The 19,061-nt window shown below is 54.3% G+C and overlaps 1 protein-coding gene across 2 annotated transcripts in view; it reads left to right on the top strand.

Moving 5' to 3' along the window:
- Nucleotides 1–3,311: 3,311 nt before the first annotated feature.
- The window catches only part of ATP2A3 (ATPase sarcoplasmic/endoplasmic reticulum Ca2+ transporting 3), a 56,107-nt gene continuing 40,357 nt past the window's right edge, over nt 3,312–19,061 (top strand). Inside the window, exon 1 of one of the 2 annotated variants that reach the window (XM_075168963.1) lies at nt 3,312–3,561. In XM_075168963.1, coding sequence (XP_075025064.1) covers nt 3,444–3,561 — 118 coding nt within the window. In that variant the 5' untranslated portion in view covers nt 3,312–3,443. The remainder of the gene's footprint in view (nt 3,562–19,061) is intronic. The other variant, XM_075168964.1, reaches the window with a different exon arrangement.

The following is a 19,061-nucleotide window of genomic DNA, read 5'->3' as shown; positions in this document are numbered from 1 at the left end:
AGAATTAGTCCTAATTTCCTTTTGTAGAAACAAGATCAAAATCAAAAGCAGCTGTCGACTTCCACGCGCTCGGGCAGCGCTAGCTGGGCCCTGCTCTCCCTCCCGCACCGCGGCCGTGCCTAAAAAACCTCCCCAGAAGCCTGGGAGGTGTTAAACCCACTCTGTTCTTCTTTTTATGACCCTCTTAAGCTTGTCTACCTCCAAAAATTATTACCGTGGGGGAAGCCAAGATAAATAAGGAGGTTTGCCTTTCCTTTCAGGGCTGACGTGCTGCAGAAGGGAATCCCCCAAACCGGGGGGGCTGCCAGGGGGGCCCAACTTGCTCCAGCAGCCATGGGCTCTTCACTTGCAATATTGAGGGTGTTTTCACTCCAGACCCTTTTCCCTCACCGGTAATTGTTGGACTGACTAATTTATGGCTCCAAGGCGCTAATAATTTTCATGGATTGCTTAATTATAGGTGGGGCGGCTGGTGCTGCCTATTACTGGGGCTGCCAGATGTTCCCTTTGTAACTCTGTTCTCAAGCGCTCCCAACTTTGTCAAACTTTAACTTTTGGAGCTGGGGCATCATCTTCGCGCTCTCTTCCAGTACAAGGACTGGCATCATCCGATGAAACTGGGAGGAGCAGGAGCAACAGGAGTGGGTCTTCCTGCGGTGCCGAGTAGAGCCATGGGGTGCCCTGCCTGGGGACACGGTGTGGGCAGGGAGGTGGCACGTCCCCAAGGGCGGCCGAGACGAGGGCTTGGAGGAGAGATCGTTGGAGGTTACTGAATAAAATGCTCAGACGCTGGAAGGGTGCTAGTGGAAAACGCCGTAGGTGCCTGCCCGCGCCTTGCCCGGCGGCAGGGGCTCACGCGTGGGGTGGGTCACTGCTGGGGAGCCACTGCCGGGCTGGAGGGACCCCTGGTCTGAACCGCTGCGGTTGCAGAACATGATAAAGGGGTCAGGAGATGTTGGGGAAAGAAGTGAGGGTCTCCTGGTTCTACGCACCCGGTCACGCAGCGGGACCTCAGTGTGTCTTTGTTGTTCTTCATCTGAACAATGAGCGTTAAATCAGAGCCTCGCCTTCTCGGGGGCAGATGAAGGCAGTTTGTGGTGTAGGGTCTTGCCTAAATCACACCCAGGAGGACACGAAGGACCCTCTTTGCAGAAACCTTGCTCTAGGGGCAGCGCATTTGCTCTGGAGCAGGGTGACAGGGATGGAAGCTGGCTCCTGTCCAGGCTGCAGGCTGGGTGACGCAGGAGTCTGGTCCGAGCCCCTGCTGCTTTGAGGGCAGCTCCTGAGTTTTGGGGATCATCTGTTGCATCGAGTCTTCTGTGCACCTTGCCAAGACCACGTCATATTTTAATAATATCAGATTGTATTCGTTCTCCCCAGGCACCTGGTGGAACTCCCAGCCCCGTGAGCCAGAGAGCCCCGGGGCAGACCCTAGCCAAGGGCAGCACTATTGCCCGGGGGCTCAGCAGCAGAAACACCGCTTTTCCCCCCAAAACAGTCACGAGAGGCAGATGAATATGACAGAGCTTGAAGCGAGGCCAGACCGCAGGGCTGGGAGCCGTGCTTCCTGCAGGAGGGCCTGCGGTACCGCTCGGGGGGCCCGCCGGGCTGCAGCTCGGCGAGAGCACCCCTCCGCCGCCCACGCCGTCGGCTGCGGTGAACCGAAAAAAATGAGTTTAACAAACTAAAAAAAAATGAGCCTACGTTTCCTTCAGGACCTCCGCTCCAGTGGGAGCTGCAAAACATTTGTTATAAATGAATCTACATAGAAATAGATAAGCTAGAGCTCCTCCCCGAGATGGCTGCTGCCACTTCCTCGCGCTTGCCACCGTCTCCGGCCTCTGCTTCGGGTACGTTTCTGCAGAAGTTGGGTTCATGACCCCCCGGCTGTCTCGCCTCTCGGCCCGTTCCTGCTCCCCGCAGCTGGAGAGCGGCACCGGTTGCCGTCAGCTTCTTCTAGTGGTGGGTGCAGGAAAACTGGAAGTACCTGAAAAGTCAGAAGTTGGTGTTCACGTGGGGACAGTCACTGGGAGCGGGTTTTAGCCGGGTCACAGAAAAACTGCTCGGGTGCAGAGCCCGGTTAGGTGCACTACGTGGAAAAGTCCTGCAGATGCGGGGTGGTGGTCGTTACCCTTAGTGGGGTTGCACTCATGGATTTTGGGGGCAGATCAAGGTACCTCCTCATGTTGCTGCTGCTGGCCTTTGCTGCTTGGGGAATCTGATAGAAACAGTCATTTTGCTGCTAGAAACAGTCATTTAAGTAGCCCGTTGCAAGCAAGGGTTGCAAGAGTGTGATGTAAAGTGCTTGTGTTGTGTAACGGGGTGCTGGCCCCTCCTGAGCCGAGCAGGAAGGGGACAGGGGACCTGGTTAAATACGGCGGCAAGAGGGGTCGAGGCCAGCCCTCTGAGCTGAATCGTTGCAAAACCACAAGTGCCTCCAGACTGAGCCCGTTCGCTCGAATACGGGTGCTCTGCCTATGCCGTGGGGACGAGGAGCAGTGAGCAGGGTGAAGTGTGATGCCCCGGGCTGGCCGGGACGCACACCGTGAGACTGATGCTCAGGTTTTACCATCTGCGAGGTGCCCTGGTTCCTTCCTGCGTCTCCCTGTGGTGACATTTTACATTTCACGTTTCAAAAGATGAAGGCGGTGCAGCACAGCTGCCTCTCTCCGGATACGGTGCATCGATGGGGATGGATTCGGTGGTGGTTTTAACAAGTGTTAGGCGGGGATTCGTAATTCCAGGGCTCCCGCTGCCATCAGACGCTGCCCCTGGTCCCGCAGAGGTACACGGACGCGGACCTGCTCTGCTTCCAGCGGGGCAGGAGGAGTGGGGCTGCAGCATGCCCAACTTCCAGCTGAAAGAGGGGTGATGGAGGGGACCCCCTCTCCCCGCGCAGCCCATGCTTTGCCCGGGCAGGGGCTGAGCAACCCCTTCCCATACCTCCCAGCACCTGAACGAGCAACCAGCAACCTGGGGATGTTTCCCCTTGGGTGGGAGGATTTCCCTGGCTGCCAGCATCACTTCCGAGAAGTTTGGAAATAATTAAAGGAATATTATAAAGGCGTTGGGGAAGAGGCATCTTTGGAGGGGGCCAGCAAAGGGCTGGGTACCGCAGCCCGGGGGAGGGACTCCGCCCCGGGGGGGGACCCCCCCCCAGCCCGGCGCGGCTCCCGGGGAGGGTCCTGGCGCGGCCCCCGGGGCTGCCCCGCGGGGGGCGGCGCTGGGCGCGGGCGGGCGCGGCGGCCCCGGGGGAGGCGGGGGAAGCGGCGGGCAGGGCGGTGCTGCCGGGAGGAGGCGGGCCCGGCGGCGGGGAGCCCCTTCCCGCGGCGGGCGGAGAGGTGCCGAGGCAGCGCGGAGCGAGCGGCGCCCCGTGTGCCCTCCCTGCGCCCCCCGCCGAGCATCCCCCCCCCTCCACCCCCGGGCCGGGCCGCCGCCGGGGCATGGAGGCGGCGCACAGCCTCCCGGTGCTCGACGTCCTCCGCCGCTTCGGTGTAACCGAGAGCTGCGGGCTCAGCCCGGAGCAGGTCCGCCGCAGCCGGGAGAAGTACGGCCCCAATGGTTAGTGAGGCGGGACGGGACCGCGGGATGCTGCCGGTGGGGACGGGAGGGGCTGGGGAACCCGGCGGGATGGGGAAGACCTAACCGGGCACCGGTATCCCGGCGGCTGGGACCCTTCGTCGGGACCCTCCCCACCGGGACCGGGACCGGGACCGGGACCCTCCCCGCCGGGACCGGGAAGGGCCGGGGTGCTGGGGACCCCCCGGAGCATCCCCCCCCCCCGCCCCGGGGGTCGCGGAGGAGCCATGGGGACTTGCCGCGGGACATCTGTTGATTAGGGGAGTATTTGCCGGCTTCGGTTAAGGGCTAATTACTGGGGGTGGGGGCGGCTGGGCAGCACTGGCAATTAGCGGGGTATTAATTCCTCTGGTGGGGTGTCTGAAAGCGGGGAGGGACACGGATATGTCGCCAGGACAGAGTGGGGGAAGTTCCTCCATTGCCTGTGGGTGAAGCCCCAAAATCGAGGCGAGGGGTGTCACGGCAGGGGGACCCCGATCCCGGCTCGCCGCAGCCCTGGCTGGGCCCTGGGTGCTGCTGCGGAAGAGGAAGGGGTGGCAGGGGGAGATAGGGTGACGGGGCGGGTGACGGGACATGCGCCCGCTTCACTGCCTGCCCCACTGACCCGGGAACCCTCGCTGAGCAGCTGGGCATCTTCTTGGGTTTGATAAGGGGAATTTTTAAACTCATATTTTATAAGTGCTCAGCGTGCACGGGAGGGACTTGCTGGGGTGCCTGACCCTACCCGGGTAAACAGTGGTTTTGATTACTCAGGCTGAAGCTGTAGGTTGGTCGTTAACCCTGCATACGGAAGCCGGAGGGTTTTAGGGTGAGTTTGCTCCAGTGCTTTGGAGTAACAAGTCCTTTCTCGAAGTTGTGCAAGGAGATAAGTGTGTAAACTCTCTCCTGGCTTGGAGCTTGTTGCATCTGCCTTTCACTTGATCCGCGTGGATGAGGCTGAGGAAAGCCCGAGTAGATGCTGGCAGGATTGCTGTGCTCGGTGGGATCAGAGGGCTGTGCCTCCTCCAGACAAGCCCTGCGAGCGGCAGTCGGTGTGCTGGGCTGTGCTCGGGGTCCCCCTTCCCACCAGCACTCCCTGTCCTGGGCAGCTTCTGCTCCATTCCCTGAGGCAGCGTGGTCAGGGCTGGACCTGGGAGCTCTTACCTTGGAGCACTCTGCATCAAGGCGTAATGGAGCATCATGCCTGCCCTTGTCCGACCGGATTTTGGAGGAGGGCAGCTGGGGACCCGGCTGGTTAGCCGGGAGGGGAGCGATCCCTTTGGTTTGGGGGGCTGAATGCAGAACGTGTCCTTAACAAGGAGGTGTGCCGGTCTGATAGCAAGGTATAACTGCTCCCAACCTTTCTGCGCCGTCCCTCGGCCCCACGGGAGTGTGGGGATGACGGGTCGTACGGGCGGTGACAGCATGTCACCTACAGGCATCGCCATCGCGGGGCTCACGGTGGCTTTATCCTCCCGTTTGCCCAAGTGAATCATCGTCGCTGAGTCAGGCACGTTGGCTGCTCGGTGGCACCGGGCTCTCTGCCTTGAAAAAGGTAGCTCGAACGTACGATGTAGGTGCAAAGCAAAGGGTTAGCGGTGGCAATTAGTTTGTCTTTTTATTTTTTTTCTTCTTCCTTCCCCCTCTTGCAAGCAATGGCTCTGTGCTCACCTCTCTATAGTTTTGCTTCCCATACAGTCCAGCGTTGGGTTTCTTGCAGGCTGTTGATTCGCAAGAGCTCCTGACTTTGGGATGTCCCATGGCTTTCGCCTTCAAAGCAGAGCTCTGCATCTCCTGCACAACACCGCTCACAGTGATGTGCGCAGCCATTGAGAGCAGTAACGTGGGAGTGCAACCATCAGTGAAAATGTGGTCGAAGATTTTTTAAGAATTTTTGCGATTTTTGTGCAGTATTTATATTTTTCTCGTGGCGCGGATGAGATATGGACAGGTTAGCACAGTTTAAAATCATGCAGAATGGGACCCTGTGTGGTTTGTTTTGGGGTTTTTTGTTTTGTTTGGTTGCTTTAAAACCTTGATATTAAGCAAACAGCCTTTTTTCCAGCATGGTGAGAACTTGCAGGTTGTGTCGCGGCAGCAGGAGCCGTGCTCCCCGACCGCGCTGGGGTACCCTTGGGTGCCCCGTTTGGGAGAGCTGCTGCGGGGAGCAGCGTGGGACGGCGAGCTGGGCTTGCACCGGAGCGCAGGTCTTGAAGATGGCCTGTATTAAACTGCATTTTAATTTAGGCTTAAATTAAGCTCCGGCAGCGGAAGTGCGGGGCAGTTTGGTGACTCGCTTGAGCTTCAAATTCAAATCTTGTGTGACTTGAAGCGCAGAGCAGACCTTCAGCTCCAGCTAGTTTCATTTTCGCACCCTGCCGTCTCACATTCATTCATCTCCTTCTAAACCTGAAATCAAACTGCCAGGGTGGTCGTGAATCACAATCTAAAATACATCATCTGTCTTAAAAACTGCCTCCCGACGTACTTTAGAGAGCTGCTGTCTGCTTTTTTTTATTGTGTTGATGCATTTCAAAAATACGAGCTGCAACGAGCTCCAACGTTAAGTGAGAAGCAGTGGCCGTTGGCAAGTTTTAGATTAAAAAAAAATATATATTTTTTGGAGAGGGCATTCTTTTAGAGCCCAAAATTGCTTTTTCGGTTCCAGTGCTCACATTTACATTTGCAGGAGGAAACAGAGAGCAATACTGATTATTTAATATCTCCAGTTCGTGGCTTGGCAGCCAAGCAGTGAGATATAGATTGCTGGACTGGAAGAAGCTATTTCTCCGTTAGGAAGAGCTCTTGTTCTAGTTTCAGATCTGTCATCGGCGCTGTCAGCATGGCCATTTCGTTTGCCAAGGAAACTGGAGAAGCCGCAGAACGTTTAGGTCTCACCATGGCGATTCTCAAAAGGCTCCTGAATCTCCAAAGTCCATTTTAACTAACGAACACTTCGCGATGCTCCACGGCTGCCGGGCGGACCCTCCCCTACGCCCCCTCCCAGCCGCCAGCACCGAGCTCCGCAGGTTGCTTTGAGACCACAACAACTTAAAAAAATAAAAATATAAAAGGAAAAAATGCGCATCTCGTATTTTATAACAGACTGAGCAGGAGGATGCAGGGGTGCAAAGGTTTTTCTTTCTAAATGTAAAACCAGGGGCACAATTTACCCTGAAATGATTTCGGTTTTGCCAAGGAATGGCAGATGTAAACGGCAGTTGCCCCGCAGACAGTCAAGTGATTTTCTGTTTTAAATATCACTCTGATTTCTCTCTTCTAAATGGATTTCCATGTGTAAATGAGCATACATTTCAGGCAGGATATTGCCAGTGTTAATGCATATGCATAATTTTATTTGCTTCATCAGTAACCTAAATGGACTGTGAATGTCAGCGGAGTCAAGTGCTCGGCTGTTTGCAGCATAGGGGCGTTTATCTCTCCTTGCGTTTCATCTCTTCTGACTCCGAAGCAAAAGCTCTGCTGCCGTCTGCGGTTGGAAACGCCACCGGGCAGGATCAGTCCCTGCCCGGCAGCCCTCCTCGGGGTCTCGCCCATCTCCTCCTCGACCCTCGCCGCCCCTGGGGCTGACCCCAGCGTGGTACCCGATGCTCTGCAAGACCTCCCGCGCCTCGCTGCAAGGTGCGGTGATAACAGTATTTAGGTGGTGACTGCCTAAATGTGATTACAGCCAGCTCCAGCACTGGGCGAGCTCAAAGCCCGTGAGTAAATTGGCTTTTCTTTTATAACGCCCCTCTCTACGTCTCCATAAGCTTTATTTCAGGACCTCGGAGCCCTTGTGTGTATTTTTGCCTGTGTGTGCCTGAGCCCACCTGGGCAGGAGGAGGTGACGTCCCCGAGCCCAAATCCAGCCTGCGATGTGTTGCCGCTCTCCCGAGACCCACCGAGGCTCCTTCACCGGCAGCTTGCCGCTCTTCAGCGCGAGCGCGCGCCCGAGCCCCTGCTTTCCTTGGAAGCAGCAGCAAAAAGCGCTGATATGTTATTTCTTCCCATTCTTTTCCCAGCTATACCCAGGGCTGCATGTGCATGTGTATATACGTCCATCGGCACACGCATGTGCATGTGTATATAAGTCCATCGGCACACGCGTGTGCATGCACGCGCCCCTGTGCGTATTCTAATTGCGGTGCATTGCTTAACGTCGGATGAGGTGCCGGCGGTTGCTAACCAGCCAGGGTTACGCTCCAACTCTCTCTTGGCAATAAAAAAAAAAAAAAAAAAAAAAAAAGAAATACAATTTCTATTTCATGCTGAAATATTTGAGATGCCGGTAAGGAGAGGAAAAGCAGCATTTTCTGACTCATCTAACTCTGCTCTCTGTTCCTCTGCGCATCGCCCACCTTTTCCACCCCCGAAACACACGCTTAACAGTCTGATTCATAAACACGCTACGGGGTTGTTTTTTTTTTTTTTTCTCCTCCTCCAAATCCTTTCCCTTAGGAGAAATGCTGAGGCATTGAAACCTTGCGAGCGCCTTCAAATTTGGGGAGAGACTACATGAAATTTTCCTAATTGGACAAGAGGAAACTTGGGATTTTCATCCCTGCGCCGTCCTCTGAGGTTACCCGCTTTCCTACCTACCTTTAAAAAAAAAATTGTGAATAAAGAGCAATGTTCAGAAAAAACTGATACCTGCTCTTAACGTGCTGCAGGATCCAGGGAGGGAAAATTTCCAGGGCGAGGAGAGGCAGGGGCTGCGCCGGGGGGGTTGTGTGCAGGGCTCGTGCGTACCCCTGGGGCTGGCCTCCCCTATTGCACAAGAGTTATTTCATTAATATTTTGATTTCATTGCTGGTGGAGCTGGTGCTAAGGAACACTGATTTAGGAAGAGTCGGATGCATCGCGGATGCCCGGATGCCGGCTTGGGTTGCGCCGTTTCCAGCAAGGGGCTGGAGCGGGTCCTCCAAAACCACCATTAGCGGCAAAATATCCCCAATTCCCCCAGGCTGATCCCCTTCCCCAGTATTTCAGGTGCCTGTTTTGACCTTCCTCCTGGTTTTGGCCCAGCCGGTGCAGTCCTCGCCATCACCACGCAGCCGCGCGGCTGCTCGCTCTGTGCCGTTTCAGTGGCGTTGGTCTTCCCGCGTTGTTTTAAGCCACCTCCAGTTGCCAGATCTGATTTTAAGCTATTGAGTAGCATTTCCATGGTCATCTCCCTCCAGGGTAAATCTCTGAAAAAGACTATTGATATTTATGTTGCAAGTATGTTCTTTTTTCTTTTTAAAGCTTCTCAAAACCATTTTTCTTGAAGAAAAAGCATCACCCGACGCCTGGTGTTGCTTTTGCTTTCTTCCTGCCGAGGAGAATTTTAATTTGAGAAGCATCCAAGTCGCTGTCTTTTTACTCTGCGGTTGATCTCCTCCTGCAAAGGGGATGCTGTGGAAGCAAGAGGCTCCTGCCTGCTGCAAAATCACCCCCGTCCTGCGGGTCGGGTCTGTCCTGGCACGTCCACAGCCCTGGCAATGCTCCGTCCCGCGGGGCGTCCCTGCCGGATGGCCAAAATTGCAGGTGCTGGTGTGAAGCAGGGCTGAACACGGGCAACTTCGGGCAACTTAAAGCAGATGGTTTGTTATTTTTCTAGTGGTGATAGCCGCCCTGTGCAGCACTCGAGAGTTACAGCGAGGAGGGGTGCCCCCCCCCCCCCCGCCCCAAAAGCGGCGTTCCCATTGCCCTCCTGCGATCCGCAGCGGGGATCGGAACCGGTTATTGAAAGGTGTCAGAAATCTCGGGGGGCTGCACGCAACCCTGAGATGCTTTCATTTCCCTGGTCCTGCAAAATGAGGTTATTTGATGCGTTTTCATCTATTCAAACCGCTGGAGGAGCCAGCTTTGATTTTTCCCCTATGGGCAGCGTTTGCAGAGTCGGTTGGGATGCTGGCGCCCCTCCAAAATGGGTTTTTTTGGGTTATTCTTTGTAAAGCATGAGCCAGATGTTGAGTGTTTGCACCCTGTGCCTCTCGCCCAGCTGGTCCAGCCCCGCTACTGGAGAAGGGGCTCCTCCCTGCTGGGAAACCAGCCGCAAAATCCTTCTGGTGGCTCGCTGAGCGCGTCCGCCCCATCCCCATGGAGGTTTTCAGGGCTGTGCAAAGGAGCGTTAAGAAGTCACGAGCAACACCTAAGCTGTGCTCCATGGGGAATTAGGGCAGGGAGAGCAGAATGGCAAACCTCTTTCGGCAGGTGAGGCTGAAGCAGGGTGTCTGGGAGCTGACGTTGCGCGAGGATGCTCTAAAACTCCGATTTAATTTTTTTTTTTCCTTGGGAAAAGCCCGTTAGGGCGCTCCCTGCCCGGCCCGTTGGCTCGCTCTGCTAATCACGACCCGCGGCGGTGCGAGGAGGAGGACGTTGTCTCCCGGGCTGGCCGGTTTGATGTGGGTGAGCTCAGTAACCGGCTGGCAGAGTGGTCCAGAGCGGGAGGTGCTTGGGAGCAGGATGGGGACCCGGAGCCAAGCCGCTGGGCTGATGTTTTCCGGGAGCATTGCTGGCGCTCGCGGTCTCAATTACAGGGTGGAAATATTAAGGCAGGTCGTGATTATCAGGATGGGGATGGGGTTTTCTGCTTGCTTTTTTTCTCTTTTCTTTCTTTTTTCCCCCCTTTTTTTCCTCCCCTTGGTTCTCACATAGCACTCGGGGATGCCCTTCCATTGCATCTCAGATGGCTGCAACGAAGGCAGCCCCTCCTGGGCGGTCGGTACACCTCGGGCAGGAGAAACAGCTGATGCTGGGGGGACTGGGAGGACTGGGGAAGGTGGGGGAGGTGGAGGAGAGGGGCCCGTGGCTGGGCTGGGTGGGCAGGCAGCAGCAGGACAGAGCTGTCTGGGGCTTAGCCCAACCCGGGGCAATATTCGTACCCAGCAAAACTAAGAAAGCACCAACCCCCCATCCCACCTCCATTTATTATTGTGCATCTGATTTTTTTTTTTTCCCCCCACCGGTATTGTGACTCATGATCATTTTTTATATCTCAGTGTTTGCAGTATTGGAGGTAGAAAGTATAACAGTAACCTATATTAAAAAAAAATTACCGACTGCTCGGTCGAGCTGCTGTCTGTACCAGTTACCTCGCTGGAAAACAGGTAGCAGAGGTCTGGGCTGGTAGTGCAGAAATGTTGAAGAACCGGAGCCAAAAAGCAATAGAGAAAATTGTGGTTACTTGAGTATTTCCATGACGTGAGCGTGCGCCAGAGGCTCCTCCGTGGGCGGTTAACCCCTGCCAGGCAGGGCTGCAGGCAGCTGCCTGCTCCGCCAGCGTCCCAGCGATGACCGGGCGGGTGGTGATGAGCAATGCGGGGACAGGAGACTCCGTATTCCTGCTAGGATTAATACAATTAACGCTAACGGGGCTTTTCCAAAGGGGATGATTTGCCTGAGTTGAGCCAGTCGTCTCGTGAAAGGAGGGTCGGATTGGGGTCCAAAGTGTTGCTCTTTTGAAGAGAAGTTGAATTAATCCTTGCTAGCAATTAAGCTCATGTCTGTAACTAGTATTTGCCCTTTTTTTGTGGGAACCTCCCAGTTTTTGAGGTTTGGCTGCTCGTTATCACTCTATAAAAGTCCAAGGTCAGGCTGTGGTTTGGTACCAGTCCCATCTACCTCCCGGGACGGGGACCGTGCCCACGCGCCGCCTGGTCCCCAGGCATCGGGCTTCTCCGGGGCACGTGGTGGCATCTCTTTGTGACCCGTGGTGCCTGAAATCGGAACTTGGGTACCTCTTTTTGAAGTCTAGACCTGTAGTACCCCTAAACGCCGGTGTCTCCGCTCTGATCATCAAAATCCTCCTAAAATTTAAATGTTCAGCAACCTGCTGGATGTGCTGACAGAGGTCCTGCCTTCATCACCTGCGCTCCCACTTGAACCCATTTGAGATTTTATATATATATATATATGTATGTATCTATCGCTGCATCTATCTATCTATATCTATCTCTCTATATCTCCCATTTGAGATTTTATATATATATATCTCCTATTTGAGATTATATCTCTCTCTCTATCCCATTTGAGATTTTATCTCTATCTCTCTCTATCCCATTTGAGATTTTATCTCTCTCTCTCTCTATCCCATTTGAGATTTTATACATATATATATATATATATATATATATATATAAAAAAAAAAAAGTATGCATATAATTTGCCCCCCCCAACATTTGCAAGTCACTGTAGGACACCTTTGGATAAAAGGTCCCTTTATGGAGAGGAAGCAAACCACAGACAATAAAAAGATATTTATTCCCCCGGGGAGCTAAGAGGTCCGAGCCCATCTCGGGCTCTGCAGGGCTGAAGGGTGAAGGCACTCGAGGACGCGTGCCACCGCGCTGGTGGCCCGGCCCAGCCGCGCGGCAGGGTCACCGCCAGCATCGGAGGTGCGATGTTTTGGGGAGGAAATCCGCTTCTTGCTCTTGCGTGTCCCCGGTGCCCCTGGGTTCCTGTCCGCGGTATTTTTGCTTTGGGTGTTTCCTGCTATTTAGCCACGATGTGTATTTTAAACCGGCGGTCGGGGGGGAGGCGGGGAAGGGATGTGAGTTAATTGGGACCGAAGGGCAGGGTTGTGTCGGGCGTCCTTGTCCGGGCAGCTGCGGGAGCGGCGGGGGACGCGGTGCCGGGGGCAGCCCCGGCGCTGACGCGTTTTGCTCCATCCCGGTGAAACCACCTCCAGCGCATCCCTGCGCTCCCCAAAGCCACCGGCTGTGGCCAGACTGGGTGGGAAAGCTGTCCCTTGTGCTGGGACCAGTCCCCACGGCTGGGCCATGTCCTGGGGGGATGGATGGCCAAAATACCTTTTTTTTTTATTTCTCTTCTTATCTTATTGGAGAAAATCCCTGGACCCCCTGCAGAGCCGCCCTCCGAGCAAATGCAAGGGCTGTGTTTTGTATGTTATGTATTTGCTTTATTATATGGGAAAGGTTTTTTGTTTTGTTTTTTTCTTCTTCTGGTTTGGAAACAGTTTTTCTTGCATTTGTTGCTGATAAAAATCAGTTATTTTTTTGGGAGGGGTGCGTGGGTGGGGGAGATTCTCTTTTCTGCTTCCTTCGCCGCAGGGAGCGAAAGCACAGAGATCCTCGAGGAGGAACTCAATTAGCTGAGCAGTCACTCCGGCCCCTCCGGCGGCCGGCGATGGCCGAATCCCGGGGGATTTGCCCTGTAAAACGTCGGCTCAGCTGGATTTTGCCGAGCAGGCAGCGCCCGTCCCCGGGAGACGGGCAGCTGGGCTCGGGATAACCCTCCCTTGACCTGCCTGTTTGCACTTTCCTTTTTCCACTTTGCAACCTCCAAGTCAACAGAAGGTCTAAAAGAAGGAAAATGTGGGGAGTGAGTGGAAACATAAAAATAAAAAAGGCGGGCTCAGCGGGGCGGGGTGGGAGGGGGGAAGCGATGGAGCAGAGGGTTCCCCTCGGGACACCGCGTCCTTTGGGTTTTTGCAGGTTTTTCTGGGATTTTGCAGGTTTTGGAGGTCAGGGACCTTCTGGTGCCTGCAGGTAAATGGAAATCCCGGGCGAGGAGCAGCAGTGTTTTGATGGGCTCCCCTCCGAGGGGAGCCCTGCCTGACCCGGGGGGAGATGGGGCTGCTCTGCAGTGCCGGCTCAGGCTGTTCTGGGGCTCCTCTCTTATCTATAAAAGCTTAATTGAAATTATTCTTCCCTTTTTCACCCCTTCTTGACATAAATGTATACAGGTATCTATGTATACATACATATATGTAAAAGATATTATCCTTGTACACCAATGTATATAGGTATCTATGTATATATACACATATATATAAGATTTTATATGCAAATGTGTGTGTATATATATACACATATGTAAAAAAGATTTTATCCTTATACAAATGTATATAGGTATCTAGGTATATGTACACATATATAAAATATTTTATCCTTATACGCAAATGTATATAGGTATCTATATATATATACACACACACACATATATAAAATATTTCATCCTTATAGACACGCACACAGGTATCATACATATTTGGAAGGAGATTATGGAAAAAGCCTAGATGGGACTCATGTTTCCAGGGATCTCCGGGTATCTCGCTCCAGGAAGGGAACTGCTTCAACTGCAGGGAGATGTGTGATCCCCGGAGAGTTCATCCATGAAAAGCATTAATTGTCCAACTGGCCCCTTTTTCCCATCCAGAAGAACAGATCTTTTCTATCCTACAGAAATTTTTTTCTTCTGATATAATCTAAACGGAGGGCAGGGTAGACTTCATTTTCCATGAAAACCCATCCAAGAGGGTTGCTGAAAATAGAACAGATACCAGAAAAAGCAAATGGGGGGGCGGGGGGAGCCAGGTCAGCCAGGGCAAGGAGTTCTGAAAAAGAAATTAATAATAATAATAGCCTCCGTTTGAGTTAATTGAGTCGAAAGGCAGCTCATCAACACCCGTGTGGTCGGGGTCGGAGGATGCACCACCCTGGGGATCCACTGGCCATGTTTTATCAGCCTGATTCTATTTACCAGCAGATGGGAGATGGGTTGAGATGCCGTACCCAAACTTCCGAATTTCGCAAAGGTTTGCCGCGGCGGAGGCATTTCCTCCAGGAAACAAACAAATAGAAAAAAAACCCAAACCCAAACCCACCCCCTCCAGACCTCTGCATTTTTGGGATGGAGTCGGCTCCCTTCGGCCCCGAGCTCGGGGCAGGGTCTCCTCCCAACCTGGCCTGCAAAGGTCGGGTTTTCCTGATCCATAAATACACAGCCCAGCTCGCACGCTGTGGCTCGGGATCAATTAGAATATCTATTAAGATACCTATTAGGATATCTATTAAGATACCTATTAGGATGTCTATTAAGATACCAGTTTTTGGAGCAGAGAGAGAGAGAGCGGCTTCCTCATCTTGGTAGGGAAAGGAAAAAAATGCTGGTTGGATTTAAAAGCAATAGTTTGTAATTCTTTTTTTTTTTTTTTTTTCTTTTTTAATTGAGGTTATTGTTTTGGGGGCTTTGCTTTTGGGGGCTTTCATCTTGCAAACCCCCCTGGTTTGGTTCTTACAGGTGTCCGAGGAGGCGGTGGTGATCCCGGGATGGATCCACACCGGTTGCCATTCAATCCAAAACCTGCCACGTGCAAAATGCCGAGCGGAAAAAAAAAAGTGGCAAAGGGAATGAATTGCTGGGCTGTGCCATGAGTGCTGCGGGGTGGGCCGCTTTCGGGGGGAAGGGGAGGACGTTTGGTGTTCTTTGAGGCAGGCTGAGGCGGGAGGTGGGCTCGGGCGTCAAAGCCCTTCCCGAGGGCAGGGTTTGGGGCGCGAGGGTTTGGAGTCGCACGGCGAGGTGGGCACCCTACAGCGGGGGGGAGGGAACCCCTTCCCTGCCTCCGTTTTCCTGGAGAGGTGGCTACCGAGTGTTTTAATGTGAGAGGCCCTGGGCCGGCTGGTCCCTGAGCCCCGTGGGGCGGTGGAGGAAATGTCCTGTGAGCGGGGGTGCTGCCCGCGGGACGCGCCTGCGCTGCTGGGTGCGGCGACCAGGAGCCACCCGCGCCTTCCGCAGCGCTTGGCTAGTGGAAAACTTTGGCTACATTTATTATTACAATTTATTATTTATTTTTATTATTTATTTTTATTATTTATTTTTATTATTTATTTTTATTATTCATTAATTATAATTATTAATATTAATTATTAATTATTTTTATTTTAATTTTTCTTTTTAAAATTATTTTTATTTTCATTATTCATTTTTATTTTTAGTATTCTTTTGTATTTTTATTATTCTTTTTTATTTTTATTATTAATTTTTTATTTTTATTATTCATTTTTTATTTTATTGTTTGATTTTGCATGCCATGCAAGTGCGATATCCTCTGCTTACAGCCTCATCGAAGATGCTCGGCTCGGTGTAAACACTCACCAGATCCTCGGGGAGGCAGTTTGGGGGGCTGCTGTCCCCCGCACTGAGCCGCAGCAGCCCTTTGCTGCGTGCTGAGCAGCACCTCTGCTCCAGGAGCAAATGCATCCTAATTTGAAAATGCGTCCCAGTCTCATTTTCTTAGTCGCCTTTTCAACCCCTTTTTTTCTATTTTTTAGGAAAAAAAAACCCCAAACCCAAACACAGTCCCACCTTGCTCTTCCCCAAATCTTGCAGAATTCAGCTGAAAGCTGCAACCCAATTTTTGATGCTGAAATTCCTCCCCTGGGGCGTTTGAAGCCTCCCGGTGCGGGGCAGGGACGGGCGGCCGAGCCGAGCCGGCAGCGCGGGGCATCGCCGGGGCTCCTGGCACCGCCGGCTCCCCGTGTTGGGTTTCCTAAACCGTTCCCTGGCACTGCCAGGAAAATGTTATTAGATTTTCTGTCGGCGGGTGTTGGACTCGCTGCGAGCGGCCCGTTTGTGGTGGCGTGTGGCGGTCCGTCGCGGGCTATGAATTCGCCATAGCGTTTTTCCCCGGCCTGGATGGTGCTTTTGTGCCACCGTGCCGGGTCGGAGGGGTTTTGGCATCTGGTGGCATCTGGGCATCGTGCTCGGGGGGCGGGGGGCGGCCGAGAGCCGAGCAGCCGAGGGCAGGAGCCAGAAAGGGTGGAAAAACATTACTGGGCAAAAAAACCCCACATTACTTAACGGTTACCACTGGGTATCGGTGGGAAAAAATAGTTTTAGGGCAATAAAGGAGGAAATAAACTGGTATCTGTAGGGTGCAAGAAGAGGATGTACTGAAATGGCAGCGTGCCCTTTGGGCTGGGGTTGGGGCAGTTCTGGCAGAAGTTTCCCAAACGCGGCAGAGTCGCTCCCTCACCTTTCCCCGAGGTTATGGTTTCTCTGCTCGACGCAGAGAAAAGGAGAAGCTAAAAAAACCCCAACACAACCCCAAAACTAAAAAAAACCCCCACCCCAGCTTAAGCTTTATTTTATTCAAGCTCCTGTGGTGTGGGGTTTTTTTTTTGTTGTTTTTTTTTTTTTTTCTTTTTCCAAAACCTGTTACTATTTAAACGCAGATTTTTAGCTTTTCCACCCGGGAGCCGGAGCTGGAAATTCTTTCCACTGCGTTGGTGCAGGAGGGAACAAACCGCTGCTTTTAGTTTGCTCAAATAATCCATCCCAGGCTGGAGCCGCGGGTTTCCTCCGCCCCGCTGCCTCCCACTCCCGAAACCAGCCCGGGGATCCGCGGCGGGTGCCGACGGGGTCAGGGATGGGGGGAACGAGACCACCGTTTGCAGCCCCATTTCCCCAGGGATTTTCCCCTAAATTTCTCTTCTTGCAAACGCCACGGGGGCACCGGAGCTGCAAGCCTGAGCGGTGGCTTCATTTTTGGGGGCAATATGGGCAAAATCTTCTCCCCTTGTTTTCGCGGCATTAAGGCAAGGAGGTGGGTTATCGGCGGGGAGACGATTTGCTTTTCCCCGTGGCGCGGGAGGAGGATGCTCGGGGCCTGCACCGCGGCGGAGGGAAGCTCATCCTATCCCACGTTTTGGGGATGAGCCATTCCCAAGGGTAAAGGAAGGGAAGTTTGGGGTGGGATGGGCAAGTTTTTCCTTATTTATTTCACACAGCTCCTTGGACCATCGGTCCAATGCCGCAGTCCCACCTCCATCCCCGTTTCCCTCTACCTGGACAGCGGGACGTGGTGGTGGTGGCTTATCCTTCGGCACGGCGACGTGCTGATTTTCCAAGGAAAAGGAGATACCGCGGGGCCGGGTTTGCACGGTGCCTCGCTGCCGTTGAGGGGCACATCCAGGACAACTGCGTCTCCTATTCCCTGATCTGCTGAGAAAAGCTTAGCTGGCCAGAAAAGGAACAAATGAGCCTTTCGGCTTCTCCCCTCCGACCATCGCAGCGGGGCTGCGGGTGCCCGAACGTACCTGTTCTCCCCTGGGACCCCGTCACCATCCTGGAGGGACCGACAGTGTTGGGCTGGGTTCCATACTGGTTCCATACCGGTGGGTTTGGAAGAGCAGCATGAGGGTAGGAGGAGTCGGTCCAGAGCCCCGACTGCTGCGGGAAGCTCTGCGACCCAAACCCGAAATTTCTGGGGGCTGATTTTATTGCCAGTCATTTACGGCGTCCGGGTGCCAGCCAGAAAACCAGTTGGATCATTTCACCCCTTGCTGGAAAACAGCAAGGACATTTCTGCTCCTTAAACCTCTGCTAACCATCCTCAGGTGCCACCCTGGGTTGCCGCCATCCCCAGCGCTTCCTCTGGCCCCAAATTTGCTTTTTTTGGGGGGCTGTGGCTTCCCCAGCCAGGGGGGGCACCGGGCTTTTGCAAAGCACGGGGCAGAGCTCGAGCAGGGCCGAGGTGCAGGAGCAGCAAACCGCCGGTGTTTGCCGTGGGAGGGGGGTTGTATCTCCTTCCTTTTATCTCCCAGCCGCCTTTCGAAGCAGCCCCGAGCGAGCGGCTGTCGCGGGCAGCCGGCGTAACCAAAACTCGCCCGGCGCGCAGGAAAAAGCAGCTGCGAGGCGGTAAGCAAATAAGGTGCCGGGGGCCGGAGGTGCTTCCCCCACCCATGGCACACCCACGGCCACCACCGCCTTCGCTCGGGAGGGAAAGACGCAGGAGGAAAAGCACCCGTGGATTTGGGACCGGCTCCTTGGGGATGATGGAGGACCCGGGGAAGAGCGGGATCCTCCGGGAGCGGGTCGTGGTGCAAAGCAGAGCCTGGCACGAGGATGCCTGTACCCGCGAGGTGCTTTTTAATGCACGGTTCATTGCTGTTTTCCTTGGGGCGCAGCTGGAGACGCCGCTTGCCGCAGCCCGGCGGCCTCACGTGCCGCACACGCGCCCGCCGCAGATGCGCCCGCCCGGGGATGGGGTTTTCACGCGTGGGCGGTTGGGGGGTGCCAGCCGCTCTGCCAGCCCTGCCCTCGCCTCGGCCCCTCTCGCTGCGGTCGGGGCCGGCGAGCCGCCCCCCTGCGATGGGGGGTGTCCCGGGGCAGCCCCCCGCCCCGCTGTGGTTGGGAGGGATGGCTGCTGGGGGGTTTAATGTCTGGGGTTTTTTTGGTAAGCGACTAATTCGGCTCGGCAGTGTCCTTATGTCTGCGTCTTGCCGCGATAGCACATGGCGTCCGTGGGTCCGGCTTCCCCTCCAGCCAGGCTGGGCTCCAGCAGGCAAAGTGGGGCCAGGGCAGGTAGAGGGTGGCACCTCGGCCAAAGAAGCTGAAGCAACCTCAGAAAAAGTCTCTTTAGCTGCACCCTGAAGGTCCCGCTCTTCCCGAGCGGAGCCGCGTCCTGCCCCGGCGCGTGGTCGGAGCCTGGGCGAGACGCGAGGTGCCGGCCGGTCTCCAGGGGTGCTGAGGCGTGAAGCTGCACGTAAAAGCAAAGCCGTGTGGGTTAATTTAAGCAATACACAGCCGCGGCGTGTGGATAACTACGCTTTGTCCTCTGTGAACATCAGGTCGCATCAGCACCATTAGGCTTTGAGTGTTTGTTATCCCGGATAACGCTAAAACACCCGGGATTCATTTGCCAACGCTGGTTTTTTACACTTCTGCAGCTCGAGGGCGACCGTGCGAGGTGATGAGCAGCTTCCCGCCTCCAT

Source organism: Calonectris borealis, chromosome 19 (genome assembly GCF_964195595.1).
Source record: "Calonectris borealis chromosome 19, bCalBor7.hap1.2, whole genome shotgun sequence".
In the NCBI taxonomy this organism is placed as follows: Eukaryota; Metazoa; Chordata; class Aves; order Procellariiformes; family Procellariidae; genus Calonectris; species Calonectris borealis.
This window is presented reverse-complemented; position numbering and strand designations above follow the sequence as displayed.